Source organism: Populus alba, chromosome 8 (genome assembly GCF_005239225.2).
Source record: "Populus alba chromosome 8, ASM523922v2, whole genome shotgun sequence".
Lineage (NCBI taxonomy): Eukaryota > Viridiplantae > Streptophyta > Magnoliopsida > Malpighiales > Salicaceae > Populus > Populus alba.
The window spans coordinates 16316428-16340047 of record NC_133291.1 but is presented as its reverse complement, the minus strand read 5'-3'; the positions used below and the strand labels follow the sequence as shown (position 1 = coordinate 16340047).

General features: G+C 33.4%; 2 protein-coding genes and 1 pseudogene across 3 annotated transcripts; all 3 read right to left on the bottom strand.

The window, feature by feature from the left end:
• LOC118039453 (pentatricopeptide repeat-containing protein At4g15720) lies at positions 1–2281 on the bottom strand. Its single transcript, XM_035046153.2, has one exon. It carries the CDS (start codon positions 2110–2112, stop codon positions 358–360), a length of 1755 nt encoding a protein of 584 aa, XP_034902044.1. The 5' UTR covers positions 2113–2281; the 3' UTR covers positions 1–357.
• A 1751-nt stretch (positions 2282–4032) lies between these two features.
• LOC140955878 (uncharacterized) lies at positions 4033–7038 on the bottom strand (annotated as a pseudogene).
• Positions 7039–10070: 3032 nt separating this feature from the next.
• On the bottom strand, positions 10071–18215 carry LOC118039451 (cullin-1). 2 transcript variants are annotated; one of them, XM_035046152.2, is made up of 20 exons: positions 17886–18215; positions 17210–17388; positions 16980–17079; positions 15757–15942; positions 15516–15563; positions 15224–15427; positions 15038–15115; positions 14721–14810; positions 14543–14623; positions 14348–14410; positions 12684–12719; positions 12521–12607; positions 12285–12434; positions 12151–12206; positions 11933–12053; positions 11659–11820; positions 11391–11534; positions 11050–11268; positions 10800–10967; positions 10071–10709 (listed from the first exon to the last, which is right to left on the bottom strand). In XM_035046152.2, the coding sequence occupies exons 2-20, from the start codon at positions 17347–17349 to the stop codon at positions 10608–10610; spliced, it is 2235 nt and encodes a 744-aa protein (XP_034902043.1). In that variant the 5' UTR covers positions 17350–17388; positions 17886–18215; the 3' UTR covers positions 10071–10607. The 2 variants fall into 2 exon arrangements, with proteins under 2 accessions (XP_034902043.1, XP_034902042.1); XM_035046151.2 differs by having other exon boundaries at positions 17956–18215.
• Positions 18216–23620: the final 5405 nt, after the last annotated feature.

Below are 23620 nucleotides of genomic sequence, written 5' to 3'. Positions count from 1 at the left end.
TGCATAATCCCTCTTGAAGAAGCAGCTGCAAGCAGGCAAGAAAACTATAGCATATAGGCATAGAGTTAAAAATAAAGAATATATGGATATAGTATTTAGTACAACCACAGTCCCCATAGCATGTTCTAGCAAATCTTCTAATTGTCGTAGAAGAAAGATTTTAGTGCAGATGTAGAATATCTATCCAGAAATTTTCGCAACTCAAATCATTCTCAATCATGTATGTCGCCACGCGCGAGCTTGTTCCAATCACAAGATCTTAGATCAAATAATTATATCAATATTATCTTATGTTAATTCGAGTCCACATTGTAGTAATATACTACTCATACTAGGCGCCAACGTACTTTTTTTCAGTCACCAAAAATCCCTGCAAGTGCAGGATCCATCCTTGAAATGATGAAATCTATTAACATCACGCACAACAAAATCTCTCTCTACAATCTTACTGATCAACTTGAAAGCCTCATGACAGTCACTGCAAATCCTCAAGTTCTTCATCACTCTAATGGTGACTCCTTTAGGTATGCTTATCAATCCAAAGGCCAAGGCCAATCTCTCACTGTGCAGGCCTACTATTTTCTCCTTGACCTCCTGCTCCACATCAACAAATACTAGCCCCGTACTCCCTCCAACACAACCCCTTTCCATCATTCTCCTCTCCAACTCCCTCAGCAGGCTAATGACCTCATCCCCTCTTTCACACGATAAGTCTCCAGCATAGAACACGTAAATTGAGTCCTTTATCTCAATCCAGCTGCACCCAGGTTCCTTGTGAATTCCAACGAGTTCCATTTCAGTACGAAGACTATGAGCATTTTCCCATTCCCCAGCCAATGTGTAAGTGTTTGATAATGTGACGTAAGCACCTGCAACTTGTTGATTATATTCAATCAGCCACTTACTTGCTTCAACAGCAATATCCACTCGCCCATGAAGCCTACTAGAAGAAAGAAGTGTGCCCCACAAAAGGGCCCCTTCGTTGGGGTTCACCCTAATAGATTTTGCTAATCTGTAAGCCTCATCTAGACGGCCAACTCGACTGAGCATGTCGACAACGCAAGTGTAATGCCTTACATCAGGCATCACTCCATGTTTCTCATGCATAGAATTCAGGAGTCCAAGGCCTTCATCAACGAGCCCTGAATGGCTGCATGCATGTAAAATCCCAACAAAGGTGACATCATTAGGCATGACTTTTCTATCAGTCATCTCTTCAAAGAGTTTGAGCGATAGCTTCCCAAGTCCATATTTTGCAGCACTCACAATCATTGAAGTATATGGGATGACCGAAGGATTTCGAATCCTCCTAAAAACCTTCTCTGAGTAAAGAAAACTCCCGCATTTGGCATACATGTCCACAAGCGCACTCGCAACCACATCATTCAACTCATACCCACCACGTATCACAGCCCCGTGCGTGACTTTCCCTGAAACCAGCCTCCCCAAGCTAGCACAAGCATTGATCACACTGGCCAACATAAAATGATTGGGACGTTCCATCATGTAACTACTGAACTCTCTAAAAACTTCAAGTGCTTCATAGCCTTTTCCATTCTGTGCATAACCAGCAATCATCGCGGTCCAAGAAACAACATTCCTACAACTCATCGAATCAAAAACCATCCTAGCTCCATCGACATCATTGCATTTCCCATACATATCAACCAACGAAGAACGCACCACAAGGTTGCCTTGAAGCCCCAGAATCTGAACATGGGCATGGACCATCTTGCCAGTTTTGAGATCAGCAAGAATTGAACACGAATTGATCACTGTCGCAAGGGTGAAACCATTGGGACTAGCTTCACTCTCGGACATCTTTGTATAGAGCCAGAGAGCAGATTGGGGTCGGCCCATGTTGACATAACCTGACATGAGCGAGGTCCATGAGACCACATTTGGTTCATGCATTTCATCGAACAGATGGTGTGCATACTGAATCCTTCGGAGTCTCAAGTACGAATTGAGCAGATGATTAGTGGTGATGGTATCATTTAAAAGGCCAGATTTGAACAGATTTGCATGTGTTGAGATTGCAAAAATGAAATCCTTACAGTTTTTAAGCTGTTGAATGATATGAACTGCTCTTGCTTGATGATAACATGGCATTTATTTAATGGTGCCTAATGCAATGCCGTCCCTCTTCCATACCTTTGCTCCCACGTATAATGCTGCTGCTGCTGGAGTTCTAACTCGTGGCTTTTAGAATTTTTTTTGTTGACGAGAACGACACCGTTCTGCCTTTTTTCCCCAAACTTTCTTAGGTCCATTCACTAGTTAGAGCAGCTTCAATTTTGAATAGTCAAATTGATAAAATAGTTTTTAAATAATCTAAATATATTGTTTTTTTTTATGTGCATTTTAATAATAAAAAACTATTTAAAAAAATTAATTATATTTTAATATGTTTTATATTAAACTAGTTATAATATAATTATATAACCAATGTAATTATTTTTTATATAATATAATCATGTTATTAATTATACATATACTTTTTTGTCTTCATAAAAGAATAGAATATGCTCCACTATAACATGTATTTCATATTATACGTGCTTACAACTATTATAGGAATAAAGAATGAATCCCTGCTTTTTTATTATATAGGTCCTGGAGATCATATCTAAGATCTCAAAATCTTAGAACAACTCCAATCCACGAGTTAAATGAAAAGGCAAATGTACTTTAGCTTTTATTTTCTCACTTTTTTCATTCCAACGGAGCACCTAAACAAATAACCATTTTGGCTATTTGTTTGCTTGGCAACTATTTCTACATTTCACTGTAGAAATGATCAAAATAATAACTGTTGGCTGATTAGTATTTAAAAGTGCATATTTATCAAGGTTTTATACCATCATTTTGCACTTAAAGTATCAATAACTCCTTAACTAAAGCATGTTTTATAATAACAAGTCTAATACTATAAAATGCCTTAATATATGATAAATGTTTATCTTAAATGCAGGCCTATAACATAAATCAAAGGATTGATTGATGAATTCAACTACTAAAATTTGTGAAGATAAAGAGAGGGTGAAACTTAGAAAAGAGATGTTGGTGCAGTCCAAACTAGAACACTATTCGATAATTGGATCATATCTCGAGTTCTAAATGTCCAAATGACCTCCATTTTTTACACAGATTCAGTAAGACATAGGCCTACAACTTTCATGTTTTCATCAAGATCTAAGAATGCCGTTTTCAAGTCCAAATTATAGCAACAACGGAGAAGTCCGAATCTGTCCTACAGCCCAAACACTGTTCAGTGTTTGGCCCATATCTGGAGCTCTAGAAGTCCAAATGACCTCCATTTTTTTTTTCTTGGAAAGCTGAATCAATTTCCTACAACTTCCATGTTTTCCAGTGGACCCAGTTTGGATGATAGCATTTTTGTTTTATTCAGACAAGATAGACCAATCGGTCAGAAGGCTGCAAATGAACAACTTAAACATAGACAAGGAAAAGATAAAGCTGGGGATGTAACTGTAACGAATCTCTTACAACAATTCAGGGATACTCTAGTTGAAATTGAGGATCAGAAGAAATAAGACAAGAAAATTATGTTAAAGCAACAAGCCATGATGATTCAACAAAGTCAAGAGAAACAAGAATTGGACAGGATTGAGAAAGAAAAACAAATTATGAAAATGGATATTTCTAATTTAGATCTAATTTCTGCAGCGTATTTTCAAAATAGAAAGTTAGAAATTATGCAAAAGAGGGGTTTTAATTTTTAATTAACTTTGATTGATTTATTGTAATGTAATGTATTTTTAATTAAATATTTAGAAAATTCTTGGTTATTTTAAATATATTGTTATGAAATTAATATCAATTCATAATACTTTTTTGAAGTTACTCTAACACTTAACAATAATAAGTAGGATTAATTAATTTAAAAGATAACAACCATAATGAAAAAAAAAACATAAAAAACTTGAAAATTATGATAACATAAGAAGTTCAAATCTAAAGATTCTACTTATTGCCATATTGTTCCCACAAATGTTCAATCAAATCTTCTTATAGTTGAGAGCTAATTGCTCTATCTCTAATTCGATTATGAGTTTGAAGAACATCATGTAGTTCTGGTATTTCACCATATGACATTGATTCAAAGGAATTGACTTCATGTTCATGGTCAAATCTAAGGTTCATTGCTCCTTCATCCTCAATAATCATATTATGTATTATTATGCAAGCTTTCATAATATATGCAAGCGTTTCTTCATCCCAGTATCGAATAGGTCCACGTACAATTGCAAAACAAGATTAGAGCACCCCAAATGCCCGCTCCACATCTTTTCTTGCAGACTCTTGCTTGCTTGCAAAATATTTTCTCTTTACTCCTAATAGTCTTGGGATTGTCTTAACAAAGGTTGACCAATTAGGATAAATCTCATATGCTAAATAGTATCCCATTGTATATTCATGCTCATTAATTGTATAATTAACAGGAGCAGTACGACTTTCAGCAGGTGCAGCAAAGATAGGTGATCGATCAAGAACATGAATATCATTTAATGATCCAGGCATTCCAAAAAAGGCATGCCATATTCAAAGATCTTGTGAAGCCACCGCCTCTAGAATTATAGTTGGTTCACGACAATGATCAGTATACATCTCATGCCATGCAATTGGGCATTTCTCCTATTTCCAATGCATACAGTCAATGCTCCCTAACATCCTTGAAAATCCACGCTGCTCTCCAATTGATAATAATCGACAAATATCAGCCTCGTTTGGTGCCCTTAGATACCAATCACCAAAAACTTCTATGATTGCTTTGACAAAAGCTCTAAGACTTTCTATCGTAGTGGTTTCTCCAATTCAAAGATATTCATCAGTAAGATATGTAGGAATACCATATGCAAGTATTTTGTGAGCTGCAGTTACCTTTTGAAGGTAAGATAAACCAAGAACACCAAGAGCATCTGTTCTTTGTTTGAAATATGGATTATGAGCTTCCACTGCATTTGCGATCCGAAGAAAAAGACGACGACTCATCCTAAATCTTCTTTGAAATTGACTTTCAGTGAATTTAGGATTTTCTGCAAGATAATCATTATATAACCTTAATGCACCTTCCTTTCTATTACGATTGACAATATTGTGACCAGGAATAGAGCCACAATACCCTGTTCTCCGCCCTTGATTATTCGATTCTTCTTTAGCAACCACAACAATAGCAACTTGAAAAGCAAACAAAGGAGTGTCATCATCAAAATCAAAAGCATCATAAAAATTAAAATTAAAATGATTCATGATGAATTTTAATGAAATATAACAAAGATTGGAGAGAAGAAAATGATGAGAAAAAATGTTAAGGTATATGAGAATATTTATAGATGGATTATTTTTTCGAATTGTAAAATCTTAGAATGTTGGCAGTAATTTTTTTTAAAATTTAAAATTTTGGCGGTTATTTTTTTAAAATTTAAAATGTTGGCGGTTATGTTAAGCAGTCATTTTTTTCAAAGTTTGAATTTGAATTTACTTTTAAAAAATTAAATTTTTAACAATAACATATAAAACTTAAAATTAAAAATATTCATATAAATAAATTTTAAATTTAATTTTAAATTATATCTTTTAACTTTCATATTACTTCATTAATTTTATATTACTTTTATAAATTACTCATATTAATTATATAATTAATAACATCATAATTATATTATATATATCATAATTATATTATATATAAAATATCTAAATTAGTTATATAATTATATTAAAATTAATTTAACATGAAATATATTAAAATATAATTGACTTTTCTAAATAGCTTTTTACTATTGGAATACACATAATCAAAAAAGCTATATTTACACTATTCAAAAAAGCCATTTTCTCCATTTGGCTCTTCATTATAGCATTTTTCATTGGAGATGCTCTTACCATTTGTGACTTTTGACTATATGATGAGGTGATGTATAAATTATCGCTACTTTATGAGTATATCCCATGGTCATGGAATGATTCGACTTAAAGGAATACTCTTAGAAAAGTGAGTTAATTCATATATAATTGATATGAATGCGAAAGAAAAGTAATTTTAGTTCTACACCTGTTACTTGTATTTATCGGCCGGGATTATATCACTTGAATAGATTTAATATGATTTAGAATACTTGTGATTGTAAGGATGGATTGAGTATGAAATTTTTGAGGGATTGAATTATATTTAGTCATGTGTAACTAAAAATGCTTAGGGGTATATTAGTACACTTCAAGAAATAATTAATTATGAGGTTGATGTCTCCTATATGACCTGTATTAGGTTTATATATTAGAGCTTCTTTCACTGTGTGCTTCAAGTCGTACATTCCATTTGACAAGTATGAAATTCTTGTGAAAGTTTGAAATATAATGTATTATATAAATTCAGTCCTTCATGGGCGAGTGGGAGATGTTGGTTTTTGGGTTGGACCTGGTTCGTCCATGAGAAATGAGCATGGTTCAAGTATTTAGAAGAGTTACTAAAGGAAATAACCGCTTCCTCTACTTATATAAATAAAGACATAACCCATATAAAAAGATACATTTTTTATTTGGTTAAAAGAACAAAGTTTTCTCTTTCTTTTCTCTCATCTTGGATTCTCTGCATTAACTTGATAAGATTTATAAAGATGTTTGTACCGTGGAATATCATTTTGGTTTTAGTAATTAAAATGACACTAAAGTAATTGATCTAAGGACAAGAAAGCAAATTCTCACAAATAAATTTTCCTTTCCAATCAACAAAGCGCATAGTTAGTCCATCATAGGTTCAGCATAGTGGACATTACATTAAACAATGTGCTCTCTCCTTCTAAAAATGCAGAGTTGTCTAACCTTGAAGCTACCAAGTAAAACAATCTTCCTTAGCTTTCACTAAAAATCTGACATATTTCCGAATCTTGTTTCAATGGCTCCAATTAAGGCTGGTTGGTCATTTTGATGATGTTCAAGAGCTTAGAAAGGACAGGCCAACAACATGACAGAAAGACCAGCACCAGCCACAGGTCTACCATCTCTCAGTACCATTCCCACCATTGATTTCAAGATAAATACAAAAGTGAAATGTTGGAGCTGACAAGAGCGTGCGAGGAGTGGGGATTTTTTTCAGGTACAAGTTGATATGTTTCTTCTTGCCCTTTTCTTTGTTAGTGCAGGATAAGATGAACGTGAAAGGGTGTCTTTAAGATGTTTTATCAGGTGATTAACCATGGGGATTGATCTGAGCTTGCTGGAGAGCACAGAGAACGTGGCCATGGATTTCTTCATGCTGCCTTCAGGGGAGAAGCAGAAGTATCCGATGTTGCCAGGGACTATTCAGGGATATGGGCAGGCCTTCGTGTTCTCTGAGGACCAAAAGCTGGACTGGGTCAATATGATTGCTCTTGGGCTTGAGCCCCCCTCTACTGAAATACAGAGGCATGACACTAAACATGAGAGCAGATGTTTTTGAAGAGATGAAGTTGAAAATTAAAAAATAAATCTAAAAAATATTATTTTGATTAAAAAATTCTTTGATAAAATCATCGTACATCACATTATCGGTTTGGATTGGGATCATAACATGAACCTTGTCAGCTTTTATTCTCACTGAGATTCTAGGCACTCTGACTTGCCAGGCAATGAAAAGCAAGCATTGGTTCAAAGAACATGCAATTCAAGTCCTTTATGGCCGTAGAAAGCTAGCTTACTGAGCCCTCTGTCTGTAGCGAATGCTCATTGTTCAGATTACTCAGGAATGGAGGGTGCAGTGCAGTTTATTCATCAGAAAAACAAACGGAAAAGCCTCTGGTAACTCTAGAATGGAAATGATGTTTCTTTCCGGGCACCAGAAAACGCAAGAGCAAGTAGTTGCTCCGGGCTCAATCACATCAGATAGAAGTGGAAGGATGTATATATGGAACAACAGCATTTCATAGTTCAGCAAGAAAAGATCCAGCAGAAAGTTTCTTATGCTAGCTAGAAGAAATTATCTACATCAGAAAAAGAGAGAAGAAGTCTTCCATGATGACATTTGACAACCAACTATGGAAGAGTAAAAGGGTGAAAGTTTCTTTTTTATCTTTTAATCACATTTAAAATATGAAAAAAATACTATTTTGATATTTTATTTTAACAAACGAAAAGGATTCAATGAACAAGGAAGACATCAATGAATTTTAGAAAAATATCTTAACAAAAGCTCTAGCCATAATTTTATAACTCCTTAATTGTCTATCATTACAAAGGTATTACAAATCTTTAAATATGTCTAAACCCTTGTGACCAAGGAAAATCAGCATTCTTAAATATATAGGAGAAATATAAATAAAATTCAAAATTGAGGCTAAAAATCCAAAATTAAATAGAAAAAATAAACTGATAAAAAACAACATTTTCTAAGCCTAATTTGAAGGACTTTTCTAACCTTGATTGGTTATAATGAGTCAAATTATTATAAAATTGGACCAGTAGAATCTCCTAGAAAAAATTGAGCTCATCCAATAAACAAATATACTTGTTTTTATAAAATAAATTACTCAGCATGACCAAGCCTTTTCATGAACTTTATATATATATATATATATATGTTAAGCTTTAATCGTATTAATCAAAACCTCATGCATCACCTCCTCTTTCTTTCTTTCTTTCAGGATCTCTTTTGCATTAGAGTGATCTCAGCAAAATGGGTCCAAAAGGCATGCGGAAATTCAGTAGCCGCAATAATGATTAGTAGAATGGTGAACGCAAGACTAGATGCCGAAAAGAAGAGAGAGTAGGGCACCGGCAATTCATGGATGGACGCGACTGCTTCCTCATGATTGCTTCTCGATTTGGGAAAGAAAGCAAAGAGAACCGTCGGTTTTGCTCCATTGATGCCATCCTTGGACGACCCTGTTGCAGCTTTTTGTCCAGATTCCAAATCTATGTTTGCTTCACGCACATTCATCGCCTCTCCTTGCAACACATCATCTGTGATGAATTTTCTTGTCTCACAAGCTCAACTTAACTGAGAAAAATCCCCATTCTCCTCTAGATAATTTCAAGCCTCGGACATCTGCCTGCAGGCTACAGCTCCGGCTCTCAGCTGAATGCTTATGGGGGTGACAGCAAGCTTGCTTCTTCATGCACTCTTCTGGCAAATTCGTCTTCTATGAAGGATCAAACAATCTCCCAAGCAGTCCAAGCATAACTGAGATTTAGAGCAAATGGTAAGTCGATCACTTTTCTGGGACATATTTGGCTGGTTTCGTGATTGCCCACCGAGGTCAGGAAGAAATTTGTCTTATGTTTGATCACATAAAACAAGTCTTTGCCATTTCAAATCAAACCAGTGAAAACGTCATTTCATTTCTCACCATGACATCAAAACCACAAACCTTTCACGTTATTATAACAGATCTTTGTTGAAAACAACTTCCATCTTTGCCATTAGAGCGTGCAAGATAGACTGCTTAAGACTGGTTGAACTAGAAAATCCTTTTTAGAAACTAGACTGGAGCGTGCACAACTCCAAACTGCTCCGAAGAGCCTACCATGTTGCTTCATGAAAACTCATTCTCTGATTGGATAAACTCTTGCTGAAGACCTCCAGGGCAGAACTGATGCAACACCAACCATAGATTCGCCCATCTACAGTTGAGTGCAATGGTTAAACGGATCCTTGCGCTCTTATGTTTGACAAAAACATGCCATTTCATGCTGGCTCAATCCAAAAATTGATTATAAAATTCAAAGACTTGCTGTTTATAAAGACCCAAAAACTAAATTTCTGAAGCTCTTTGTTATTTAAAAAACATCACAACAATCCGATGCTGTGAAGCTGTCCTATACTCTAGCAATCTGGTCTCCAATGAGATGTATGGTATAGAAATTGCATCATGGGCAGTAACCTTTGACAGAGAGACATCAACATGTAGTGGAATATGATGCTTATGGTTTGCTGCTCTAGTAAAATGATCTTTCGGATACCAATAGAAAAAATAAACCTTCAATAAAATGGGAAAAAGTTATGCCCCCGTCAATAAAATGACGTGACTTAAAGCAATTCCAAGTTTGATAAAAGTTTAAACAATCTAAAATTGTCGATAACCAACACATCCATCACATAAAATAATGGAAACTCAGAGTTGCTCTTACAGATAATATAAAGAAAAGCATAAAATGGCACAGGAAATGTTCACATTCAAAGACAAACCATTCACCTGATAGTTTCTAGATCTGCCATACAAAATGTCTCGTAAATAGAACTAAAATACATTTTTTCCCCTTCCATTGGAAAAGCAAAGCACAATTAACAAACAACCAAGTCATGCAGTGGACTCAATGTAACAGGGTAAAGCTACACGATGGTCCCATTGGCGCATTGGACCTCATTAGGGAAACAGTTACAATTCTCCAACATGGGATCACAATCTATAGAAGTTGTCCATACCTGGCTCTAGAGGCAAAATATACAAGTGTTCTGGCTCCTGCTTCCAATCAATCACCGAAGAGGCACTCATTAGTTGCATTTATACACACCCGTGCTACTTCAACCTTGTACAGTTGCTCTTTGGTGTGATTTGCAGCAACAAAAGTCACCACTTCATTATTAATGAATGATCAAGCATGCCGCTTTATGCCAAGTATCTGAACAAGTTCGGGTTTTCTTTGTCCCTTTCAAGATAATCTCGAGTAATCAGATCTTCAATCCGTTTTTTAATTGCCTTGAAATCAGGCTGCAAATCCACATTTCAATTTAACCATTAAGTTCAGAGGAATAAAAAGGAATACAGATCATGAAGAGTAAACTAAATGTCAATATAAACCTTGAACATGCGGCCCAACTGCTCAACACACTCCATAACCAATTGCTGGTGACCCAAAACTTTGCGACTCTTCATGATGCGCACAATTGAGGCATCAATAGCATACCTTCTATCCTTATCAACATCTTCAATTACTTTCTTCTTTTCATCTACAGGAGGCAGAGGAATCTGCAAGTTGAGCAGAGATGAAGGTTCATTAGCATTCACATAAAACAGAACAGGAACAAGACATTGTGGAAGCTCTCAGCACCTTGATCCTCCTCATTTTGTCAGTAAATTTGGAGTTGAATTCAAAGTGATCAGTAGGAGATATTATTTTTGTATTTGGCTCTTTGTTTAGAATCTTATACTTCGCGCATGACAACGAGTGGAGCAGTCTAACAACATCATCATCGGTCAAGTTCAATTGCGTCATGATCTCGGAATAACTTAATCTATCTGAGGAGTTAAAAAGTAACAGTGCAGATGCCTATTAAGGGGGGAAAAAAAACCAATATTAGAAATAAAGAAACTTATGGAGAACCTGCACTTCCACCCTGCAATCAGAATAAATAATAAGGAAATATGCAGCTAAATTCATTAACATAATACCTGGTAGGTTGTCACAATCAACTCCATGGTTTTTTGTTCAAATTTTCCGATAAGATTACAAGTACCCAAAGAATATATCCAGGTAAGTTTCCTGTGCTTTGTTTTTATTTGATAAAATTCCCTAAAAACTTCAACACACTTGACCTAAAGCAGCAGCAACAGAAAAAGGTGTGCATTAGTGACTTTGCGAAGATGCTAACCTTGGAAAACCACATATCAACCAAAATGCAATGAACAGTTAAACTAAGGCATAAATCAATGAGTATACCATCTCTGCTGGAAGGTTCAGATCAAAAGACTTGTAACTAGGCCAGAAGCCAGTTGTCAAAACAGTAACTGTCAAGTCAATCCCAGGATTTGCATTTGGGTTATTGCTTAGATACTCCTCAAAACTGGTTTGGTTTTCACGTGCTAATGTCAAATCCGTAACCTGGAAAACAAAATCCAATTAACAAGAAAGAAAAACAGTTTGCATCCCAATCTTACATGTATGCATAGCAATATAAACTTCTGACTAGAAGAGATTATTCAAGGCAACTGACCATCCCCTCCATCTTTGAGGTGAATTGCCCACCGCATTGCTGTTTCAGCTTTGTCAAAATGCTTCTCTCATGGTCGTCATTTGCACTCTTATCAAAAAGAAGCCGCCGAGCAAGCTTTTTCCTGCCAGAAACCATGCAGCAAAAATAATCCTGAGTTAAAAACTCTTTTATATAATGTCAATTAAAGAAGCTATACACCAGAAGATGACATTACTCACCTATAAAATTCAGCAAACAGGTCCTTGTCACTAATATAAGCAAGCAGCTTGACCACCTATGAATCAAGTAAATTCAATTATGAAGTTACATAATAACATGAGCAACACAACCAGGCAATAAAAGCACAACAGACCTTCTCCAGTGTTTCCTCAATGGCCTCATCACTCAGTTTCTCACTCCCACCTTTCTTAAGAATGTTATCGCAAAAGGTTGCTAGTAATTCTGCACTTGAACTTCCAGCAACACCCTTGTTGCAAAAGACCTCAAAAGCTTCCTTGAGGGCCTAAAAGAAGGACAAGATTCAGACACAAAAGACCAAGAAGGATATGTTTGACCTTAGAATGTCCGAAATAAATGTTCTGCACAAACCTTGTGGAAGAGAGTGTGGTTCTGGAAACAATCATTGACATATGCCAGATATTTGTCATGCAGCTCAATCACCTTCCTGACAAAAACCTGAAGGCCAATAAAATCAGCTTCAATCCATTTCAGCATTGCAGTCAACATTTGGATTTAGAATTGGAAATCTCACCTGTTCTTGCAAACCAACCACATCCTTTTTATCTGCCTGTTAAAAAAAATAGCAGAAAGCTGGCATGAGAATTACATGGAAAAAAAAAAAGATGAGCATTCCCAAAATACCATTCATGTTTGTGAGAGTAATGTGGCATGCAACCAATTTTGTAAAAAGCTCATTGATATTGCAAAATTTGTGTTCTGCTGTTTGAAAATGATCCGATAATCTTAACTTACCAAAACAGACCTGAACCACATGCTTGACTGATTTCTTAGCCTAAAATAAACTCATAAAGACCCTTTAACTCCCAGGTAGTAGGAACTAAAAAATAGCTGCATTAATCAACACCTGCTGTCTCGGAGGCAAGTAGGACAAATTCAGGCTATCTCTAAGTGAAGAATAAAATTTGTGTTGTTTTCAAGATAGAGCACAGACCATCACATTAACCTTAGGCAAGTTCAGAAACCATGATGCCAGGTTTTTAACCCGGAAGAATTCATCTATGGTGCACCAGAGAGCACTTGTCCTCAAAATTGCTTTGCATCAAAGTAGTTAGGTGAAAGGCAGTGGATACATGGTCTCCATGTTTACTAAGGGTAAAAAGGGATAGAAAGTGGCCTCAAACACTTGTGTCCCCAAAAAGATCCATAAAATTAACTGAGGGTCCCAGCAACAACAACTTTGATTAATCTATAAGCTTTGGGCTACCATCTTCAGGACTATTCAGCAATGTTCAATGGCAGAGATATTGTCTTCGGTCTGATAGATCATTCATTTCAGTTTTGATGGTCTGTCTTCCTACTTTCTGGCATATTGTAAAGAAAAGAAGAACCAGCAATGATTCAAGATTAGCACGCACTCATTCAAGGATAATATTCCAGGGTAATCAGATACCCAACAAGTATCCTAGGAACTATGGCTAGGGTATGTAATTAAAGATGCAGAGCAGAAGAAACTTTAGATCCTTAAAGCTTGCCAAGGTTATTTGGCTAGCCTTGCTCTTTTTCTAAAGAATGATATCATTGCTATGAATAGTGAGCAAAATATTTTGAAATTGACAATGTTTCTAATTCTTAGCAAAATACAATGGTGCAAAAGCAAGCACCAGTTTGTCTTGGAGGCTGATGAGTTAGGGCCAGTGGGTGGCAGGGTTGGATGATGTGATAGAATTGGATTCTGATATCAATAAGACTTTCACCAATTTTTGGAACTTGAATTTGCTTTTCTTTATAAATGCCACAGCAAAGTGTCATATTCGCATTAGAAAAGCCAGGACAGCTGATTTTCAAATTCAATTTAAAAGCAAAGCAGAGCAAAAAAGGGGTAGCTAATTATTGACAACTGCATTAGGCAAAACCAGCACATATTGTATGTCTTACCATCCTCATTATAACCATTATTATAGAAAAAAAATACTCACCGAATGAAATCTAAAGTTCACCTAAAATCACTAGACTACTAGTAAGAGATTTATGCAAGCTGTTCAAAGTTTATTTAAAGAGCATAACAAACAATCTTAGACACCAAACTGCACAGATTGTGTACTAAGAGAAAAACTGGATTTTTATCTCTAATTTTTATTGGGTGGGAGGGGCAATAAAATACAGATAAGAGAAGAATTTCACCAGAAGCCATATTAAGTAATTTGCAAATGTAAGAATAGTCATTAAAAGACCTACCTTCTTATTGCTTGCTGCATCTTCAGCCTGTTTGACCAAAGCTGTACCTTCAGCAGTGACATGCTGCATTATGAAACGGAAACCATCTTAGAGCAGAGGGAAAAAGAAAGGGAGGAAAAAAAAAAAAAGACAGGATCAACAAATGCTTATTTCAGATTGCCCAAGGAAAAGAAATATTAATGCACGCCTACCAACCTGCTTAAATATACCAGAAACAGGATCTAAGCCTCGAGGTATTTTAGAAAAGAGCCTGAACATTCTTGATAAATCCTCCACCTAAAACAGCATGAAACAAAGAAGAAAGCAGCAACTTTTAATTAATTTTGGAATTTCTCTAAGGAGAAAAACAGTTAAACAATTGTGTTCAGAATACCTTGTCATCTCTAAGCAAAGCATGGCATCCAGAGTGCTCTTTTTCAAGCAGTTGGGTGGCATATACAGACAACAACTCATGTTGAACTTTCTGCGGAGAAGAACATACATCTTCTAATACAGCAATAAGATTTAAAAAAGAATAAAAACAAGAGCAGCACTTTAAGTTGGGCCTAAAACCATGCAACACAGCTGCTTGCACCCCTGAACTGAAATCCCATTTTAGAAGGTTTTCTAGTATTTCGTGTGACAATACCATCACTAATAAGCAACTAACTACCAAAAACATAAATTCACAACATGCAATCAACTACAAACCTCGAGCAATTTTGGCTCACTACTGGAATGCAAGTAATGAGAAACCCTATCTTTCTCCCGTTTTAGACACTCCTCAGCCTGAAATCACCAACAAGATGCATAAGATACTATTTGCACAAGACCATTTCATTGGGGGGGGGGGGGGGTTTCTTTTTTACTCATTAACAGCATACATATCCTGTTTACCTTTAGCATGTAATCTGGACATGAATCATCAAGGATCCAGTTTGATGCCTTCCGAGAATAATAAGCAGCTGTATCTTTAAGCATTGCTGCTTCGAAGTCATTTTCATAGTAATCCATCTGTCCCATTCCAATTTCAACAAATATATCTAAAACATTCTTCAATAAAGCTCGGTCAATCTGCTCTCCTTCACGCTCTTGATCAATCTGATTAGGAAAATCATGCTAGCTAACTTGTCCATGGTTAAAAAAACAAAAGCAAACCATACATTTAGGAGAAACAATATGACCCTACCAGAGAAATTACAGCATCCCTCACTTTCCCATTCAGTTCCTGGTACACCTGGAGTCAAAAGACATGATCCATAAAGTTACATTATGATGTATCTTTTTGAAAGGGGATCATCAAGTTAGCAAACAGAATAAAATGTAGTTTCAATTGGGACAATGGCTCAAGAATCAATGGAAAGAAAAAATTTCCTTTGTCAACACAGAATACAGAAAAAAACATACAATAGCACTCAGCCATGACATACCAGATCACGGAAGCAAGTAAGTCCAACTTCATTAAGTGGTGGAAGTGACCTCCGGGCAATGAAATAGCGGTCAAGGTAATGGAAGAAACGAGAAAGCCACCTAACCATGACTTTATGGTTTGCCCACCTTTTAACTAGCTCTCTTAACATAAATTCATCATGCTTCTCCCTCAGCGATGGCAATACCTGAACCAGAAAAAAGATAATTAATTGGTGAAAGATTGAGAGGAACTCATTAGCAAAAACACAGCAGATTATTACATCTTTAATATAATCAAATGAAAAATAAGACCAATCCATTATACATCTACATGTATTGTGTTGACGTAAACAATAACCAGTGGTGGTAACGGAGGTTGAAAAGGTATTATCTTCGGGTAAAGGAAGGTTCCATCAACATTTTAGTAATCCATATGGAGGAATCTTAGGTTTGAAACAGAAGAAGACCAAAAGAATAGAAGGGGGACATCATTATGGTGTTCAAAATGTGCATAAGAAGATTTCTCACTCTCCCAACCTACCTACCTAATGTACATAACACATCATTATCCCCTTTTGAAAAGGGAGGTTATTTTGCTAGAGTATCAAGAGATGGAAATGCGTAATATGTGTTTTTGGAAAGGGATAGAAAGTTCAGATGACCTTCTCAAAGTAAGGGTATTACATCAACCTGGCTCACTTTTGAATCAAATCCAAAACTGATTCCCATGAACGCATGAGACCCACCCAACCCCACAACTAGCCAGGGGAATTGAATTTAAGATGCCTGATTTCTGAGCCACTGCCTCACCTGTGTTTTTCTAGTCCATGATCATGAAAAATATCACAGTTTCAAGAAGCAGTTATGTTTTCCAACCATGTCATTCAGCATGACATGACACAAAAGACACGGTTGATTCACCAATATAATTCAACTCCAGCAATAGGAGATGCTATCAATAATTGGTAGACTACACTAGCATTTAAAAATAAATATTTCCTTAAAAAACATCCATTAAAAACCATAAATAGCAACTTCTCAACCCCCAGGCCATATGGTATTTGACATCGAGCGAACAGAGTTTTCAAATCTGTAAAAACTAGACTTGTAGTTTCTTGGTCAAGAGGCAGACAACAGAAACAAGTTGACATTTCTTCTTGGTGAGAATTAAGTTTGATTCTAAACATGAAGAACAAATTTATGAACGGACATAATTCTGCAATTTTAATTATACGCTCCTCACCGTTGAAGTGATGTATTCTTCAAAAGACTCCCGGTATTTGTCGTATAGCTGCTGGGAATAATCATGAGGGGGCTTCTGCGTACACATGTTGTAAATGGTTCTGCAAACAAAATGAACGAACAACATCATCATCATCATCAAAAAAAAAAAAAAAAAAACCAAGTCAAAACACACGCTAATTCACACAGGTAAACATCAGCAAAAACAAAATGTAGCATAAAAGCGTTTACGTGTATAGCATCATGTAGTCCTCGGAGCTGAACTGCGGCTCTTGCAACCCTTCTAGGATGTTCTTCAGCTTAGTAATTCCCTTTTGCATAAACTCCCATCCTTGTTCAAGATCAATAGTCTTCCGCTCATTTATCGCCATACTTCCAAAACCTCAATTCCAAAATCCGAATACCAATACCTGCAGAATTACAACAAACAAATCATATATCTCATTTCACATCTTAACACAAAACCACAGTATATTCTACGAACAACAACGAAACATAAAACACTTAGCAAGCAATTAAATTCACCCAAGTTTATAAGCAAATAGTCAATATCCAGCCACAACAAGCTGGAAATCAATCTCATCAGGAATGAAAATAAAAACCCTAATTTTATTTTCAACAAACAAGAAATCCCACAAAAAAATTTCACAACCCCTGAACCAAAATGTCAGTAAAAAAATCCCCCTTTTGACGCAAAACCCTAATTCTCCAGAGCAAGACCAAAAACAAACTAACTATAAAACTAAAACCCAGTTCGATTCACGATCAGAGAAACTACCCTAACACTAAAAGTCTTAATTTTTCACACATTTCAAGCGAATCCTAAGAATTCCAAAATCAGAGCCTTCAAACATAAACTATCAACAAAATTGATTAGAGGGGAAAAAAGGCAATCCATTTAACGTACAGTAACGATCAAAGAAAAGAGATCGAGAGAATTAATCCCAAATCGATCGATTGAAAGAGAAGAAAAGGACCTGATTTTAATTTATTTTTTCAATTTTTTGAACGAAGTCATAGAAGAAAAAGAAAATCGTGGACAGAAGAGGAAGAGGGAGAGGTCGGATTCCGACAGGGCATTGATTCAAGGAAAGGTTGGTGAGAGAGATATATTATTATGTGTTGTGTGTGGTGGCCTTGTTTTGTTCCATTCAGTTCTTGGATCCTCCTATTTTCTTCTCTAATTATTCACTCAGACCTTGTTTGTTTGGCGGAGTTGATTATTTTCCAAAGAAATGCTTGGTAGTGTCATTTTAGATGAAAAAAATACCTTGTAGTTATATCATGAATTGAAAATTATTTACTAATGATTTACTTTTTAAGTTTATTAAAAGAATAAGTGTAATAAATAAATAAAAAATTAAAGATGGATGAAATTAAAAAGCATATATTTTATAAATTATTTCAAATAATAAAAAAAAAAAAAATAAAAAAACAAATTAAAAAAACTATTTTAAAAAATTTGAATTGATTAAAAAGGAAAGATAAAATAAAATAAAAAAAAATTGTCAATGTCATACCAAAAATTAATACTTAACATTCACCATCCATGGAGGGAGGTGTCGCTCAGATTATTATAATCAAATCAAAGAATGAAACCTTTAAATATAATACACAATCTTATGTATTGGTGTGTCTAATGCATGTGTAAATTACTTTTTATTTTTAAATTATATTTTATATTTATAGAAATACTAGATTTTTCTCTCAGTCAACTTGATTATTATGATAAAGCCCTTGAACCCTAATTTAACAAATTTTTATTTTAAAAATAATTTAGTTATCTTACTTTATTTTATTTTTTTTGTTAAAGATCTAAAAAGTGTTTTTTGTTTTCCGAAGTTGAAAGAAGGAAAATAATTTCTTTTAAAAAGACTTATGTTTTGTTTTAATTAAAAATTACTTTTTATTGATCAACTTTTTTAAAATAAAACAAACATAAAAAAATAAAAAATAATTTACAAAAGTGTTTTACATGAAACAAATGCTCAATTGGTAAGTATTACATCCAATGTGGCATAAGGTATGGTTAATGGATTGGTTAAATTAATCCAAAAAAATTAAAACATCATTTTTAAAAATAAAAATTATTGTTTTTAATCAAGTTGATTAAAACCCGAGTTAATCCATTAATTTAAACTAGGTCAACTCTTGAATATATTTTTTATGCAAGAAGGTTAGGTTTCAAGTCAACCAACATGAGTGATTCGATGAGTCCTTTTTTGAAGAAAAAAAAAAAGAGGTATGAGTTTGTTTGTGTGAAATTAAAGCCCACTTGTGTCAATGTGCTTTTGATTTTTGTGTGATAAAACAAGTTGTAAGATTAAGTTTTTATTTGATATTATAATAATAATTGTTTTCAACTTATTTATGGACTTGAAAATATATTAAAATATTTTTTTTATTTTTAAAAATTTATTTTTGATATTAGCATATTAAAATGATACAAGATATCAAAAAATAATTTTAAATAAAAAACTTAATTAAAAGAAAAACATTGTTTCCACTGTAAAAATAAGCATACCAACAAGACATGCAAGATAAAAAAAAAAAATTAAAAAACCAAATCAAACCAAACCAATCATTTATTTTCCTTTCTTGCTATTCTTTAAAGAAAGCAAAAATAGTCTCAAAATTCCACCAATTAAAATTTGTATTCACTCATGTTATTGATGTTTAATGGTCGAGATTTTTTACATATTTAGTAATTATGTTTTGTATATATGAATAATTTGCCGAAAGATGTGTGTTTTTTTAATATAGTTATTGTCAAACATATATATCTAAAAAATGAAACTAAAATGTATGTGTATTTGTGAAAATCATTCCAACTTATGTTATTTTTTTCTAAGATATAATTTTCTAATAACATTGATACCTTATGTTATTGCCAAAAGATGTGCTCTTGTTTCTTGTTTTTTTTTTTTTTTTAAATTCAAGTGTGTTTACTTTTATTTCTTGTATTTGATTATTTGAACTTTATTTTTTTTCATAATAAAATGGTTTCTTTATATATATATATATATATATATATATATATATATATATATATATATATATTGATATGATCGCGAAAATGACTCATAATATGTTGATGTCTAGGACAATCATGCTTGAACTTTCTCTCTTTATTCTATTTTGAGTGTTTTTTTTTATTATTATTATTAAGTTTGTGTGCTTTATTCTCAACTAAAAGAGTGTATGTAATTTTATCAATTGATTGTTTTTAATTTTTAAAATTGTCAAATAAATTCATCATATCACATAATTGTATTCTAAGAAAATTTTAAAAAATAAAAACAATAAATAATGATTTATTCACATTAAAAATATAAAAATAAAGGGATAATTTCCCAAAAACAAACGTGTGGTCTATGATTGACTTGCTAAGAAAATAAAAATTCAAAAGAAATAACAAAAACGCAGGATTTCAAAAGTGTGTGTGCAAACTTGGACAACTTCGTAAAGTACCTTCTCTCCAATCAATTATCTTTTTACAAGAAATGAAAAGGGATGCAAAGAAATGAAAAGGGATGCATGGACCTTGCCAATCACGCTAAAGCAGTTTTAAAGAGTTCTTTAATTTTTTTTTTCTTTTTAATGCAATTATGATCAACTTCCACCACAACATTGTTTAAAATATAAATTTTATTTATTTATTTTCTAATTAGTAATGCAATATTTATGTAAGAGTATTTTTCAATTAAAATAATATATATTTTTTAATATCAACATATCATAAATATTAAAAATTACTTAAAAAATCATTAATTCGATTTCTTTAAGATATTATTCATGATATATTTATGACCTGTTTTTTGCTGCATTTTAAAAATACTTCTGATAATTTTTTTTTAATTTTTATCTTTACTTTAAATTAATATTTTTTATGTTTTCAGATCATTTTGATGTACTGATATCAAAATAATTGTTTTTAAAAAAAAAACATTAGTGGAAATATATTAAAATAAGATATTTTTTAAAAAATTATTTTAATATATTTCCACTCAAAAAATATTTTTAAAATTAACTACTATTACACTCCCAAATACTTATTCCATGCATTGTCAATATTGCTTTGATCGAAAGTTCACTCGTGGAAAAAAGTAACAATTTTGCAATGATGTTCAATTTATCAAACAAACAAGGACTTTCTCAGGAGTAATGTTTGAGATAGGTAGAGAAATATTTCGGGTATATTTGGAAAAACAGTTGAAATCATGTTTTTTAAAATTTTAAATTTTTTTATGCTAAAAATTATTATTATTTTATTTTTTCAAATTGTTTTGATGTGATGATCTTAAAAATAATTTTTTTTAAAAATAAAACAATATCATTTTAATATATTTATAAACAAAAAATATTTTGAACTACAACCGTTATTACAACCCCAATCAACTAATAAATTGTGAAATATGGTTCTGTGCTATGAAAGATGATTAGTCTCTTTCCTCCATGGTATAATCATGATTAACTTTTTTCCATCTTATATTTATGAGTAATTCTATGTCCCATTTAAAAAGTTTGAAAACCATTCAAAAAGCTATGAAATTATTATATCCAAACAAATGAATTATCAATTTTTAGATTGAAAATTATTTATTGTTTGTTTAGTATTGCAATATAGAGTATTTTTTATAAAATTAATTTTCAAATAAAAATAAATTAAAATAATATATTTTTTAAAATTTTTATTTTGACATCAACATATCAAAACCATTAAATTTAAAAATAATCAATTTAATAATTTTTTAGATGAAAATTAGTTTGAAAAATTAGGTATTTATAAGTTTACATAACACAAGTAATATTGTTATGTGTCATATCAAAATTGTTAAAATAATTTTAAAAAATCAATTTATTAATTTTTTATTTAAAAAAAATAATATTAACATGTTATAATAAGTTTATATGACACATAAGAGTTGTGTGTGAATTAGGTATTAATATTGAATCTATGATCTCAAAACCATTGAAAAAATCTATATTCATTTCATAATAACATGACTAGGGATGCAAATTTAATTCGAACTGAATGGATATTGATCCAATCTGATCTGAATGAATGAGTATTCTTTAAAATAGTTATTAAAACAAAATTCATTGCTGAGTTGTATGCACAAACTAAGATGACTCTCAAAGTGACATCAACTTCGGATGCAAGCGGGGCATGAGAGCTCACTCCAAAGCTGAAACCACAAGTAACTCCACTACAAAAATCAAGTGGGGTGCATGGAATTTTCTTCAGCATTTAAGACGACTTTAACAATTCACCTATAGAAACTTTTCCATGTCAATCATTAAGCAAGGCTTCTAGTTTTGGCACCATGTTAGTGATGATGATCAAGACTACATCTTTGAAAGATTAAATGACTAACTTGACAAAATGTGTCAAGGGTCTTTCAACTTCACTCAAGGCAAAAGACTATGAGATATAAAAGTTGATGAATAAACTTGAAAGCATAAACGAAGGAGGCCAAACCTTGGTTACCAAGGCTTTTCAAGTAGATCAATTAGATGTCATTGAAGATTCTATAATTGGAGTTACAAGGAATATATGTTGTATTATTGATGGTATCTTCATCACGAATCAACTAAAAAAACTTATTAAGGAAACCATCACAAACCAAGTAGAAAGCTCAATTCAACCCTCATATTCTTATGCGAAGTTGTACACTCAGAGAATTGACCCACTAAGGATGCTTCTAAGCTAGCAACCACCAAAGTTTCAACAATTTGATGGCAAAGGAAATCCTAAACAATATATGACTCACTTTGTGGAGATTTGCAACAATGTTGAAACTGATAGTGATTTCATTATAAAACAGTTCATTCGTTCCTTAAAAGGTAATGCTTTCAACTAGTACGCTAACTTGGAGTTTGGCTCGATCGATAGTTGGGAGTAGTTGGAACGCGAGTTACCTAACTGCTTCTATAACACTCATTGTATGGATGGCATGATTGAACTCACCAATGTATGTCAGTGGAAGGAAGAGTTTGTCATTGACTACATTCATCGATGGAGAAACCTTAGCCTTAACTATAGAAATTGGCTCACCGAAACTTTTGCACCATACATGTGTATTCAAGGGATGCATTGGGGACTACACTATATTTTACAAGGCATCAAAATAAAGTCTTTTGAAGAATTGGCTACTCGAGCACACAACATGAAACTTAGCATTGCAATAGTTGAAAGTTTAATATTACCTATGTAAGAGCCCAAGATAAATAAGCTTAAAGGTCATAGATTCGAAAAGAACACTCTAAAGGTCAAGGGAAAGTAGTCTTTAATAGTTAACCCAGCTGTCGTAAAGGTACCAATTGGAGTTAAGAGAAATGATCGTGCAACACCAACTACTTTTCAAAAGCGTGAAAGAAAAAAGCCATTACTAAAGGAGCGACAAGAAAAGGTGTATCCATTCCCTGACTCAAACATATTTAGGAAGCTGAATGATCTATTTAAGACAAATCTCATTGAGTTGCTAAAGGTGAAGCATCCTAAAAAAACAAACCAAATGGACAATCTGAACTATTGCAAATACCATCACTTGATTAGTGATTCCGTAGAGAAGTGTTTTGTGTTGAAAGACAAGATCATGAGGCTACATGAGAATAGGGATATTGTTTTGGATGATGAAA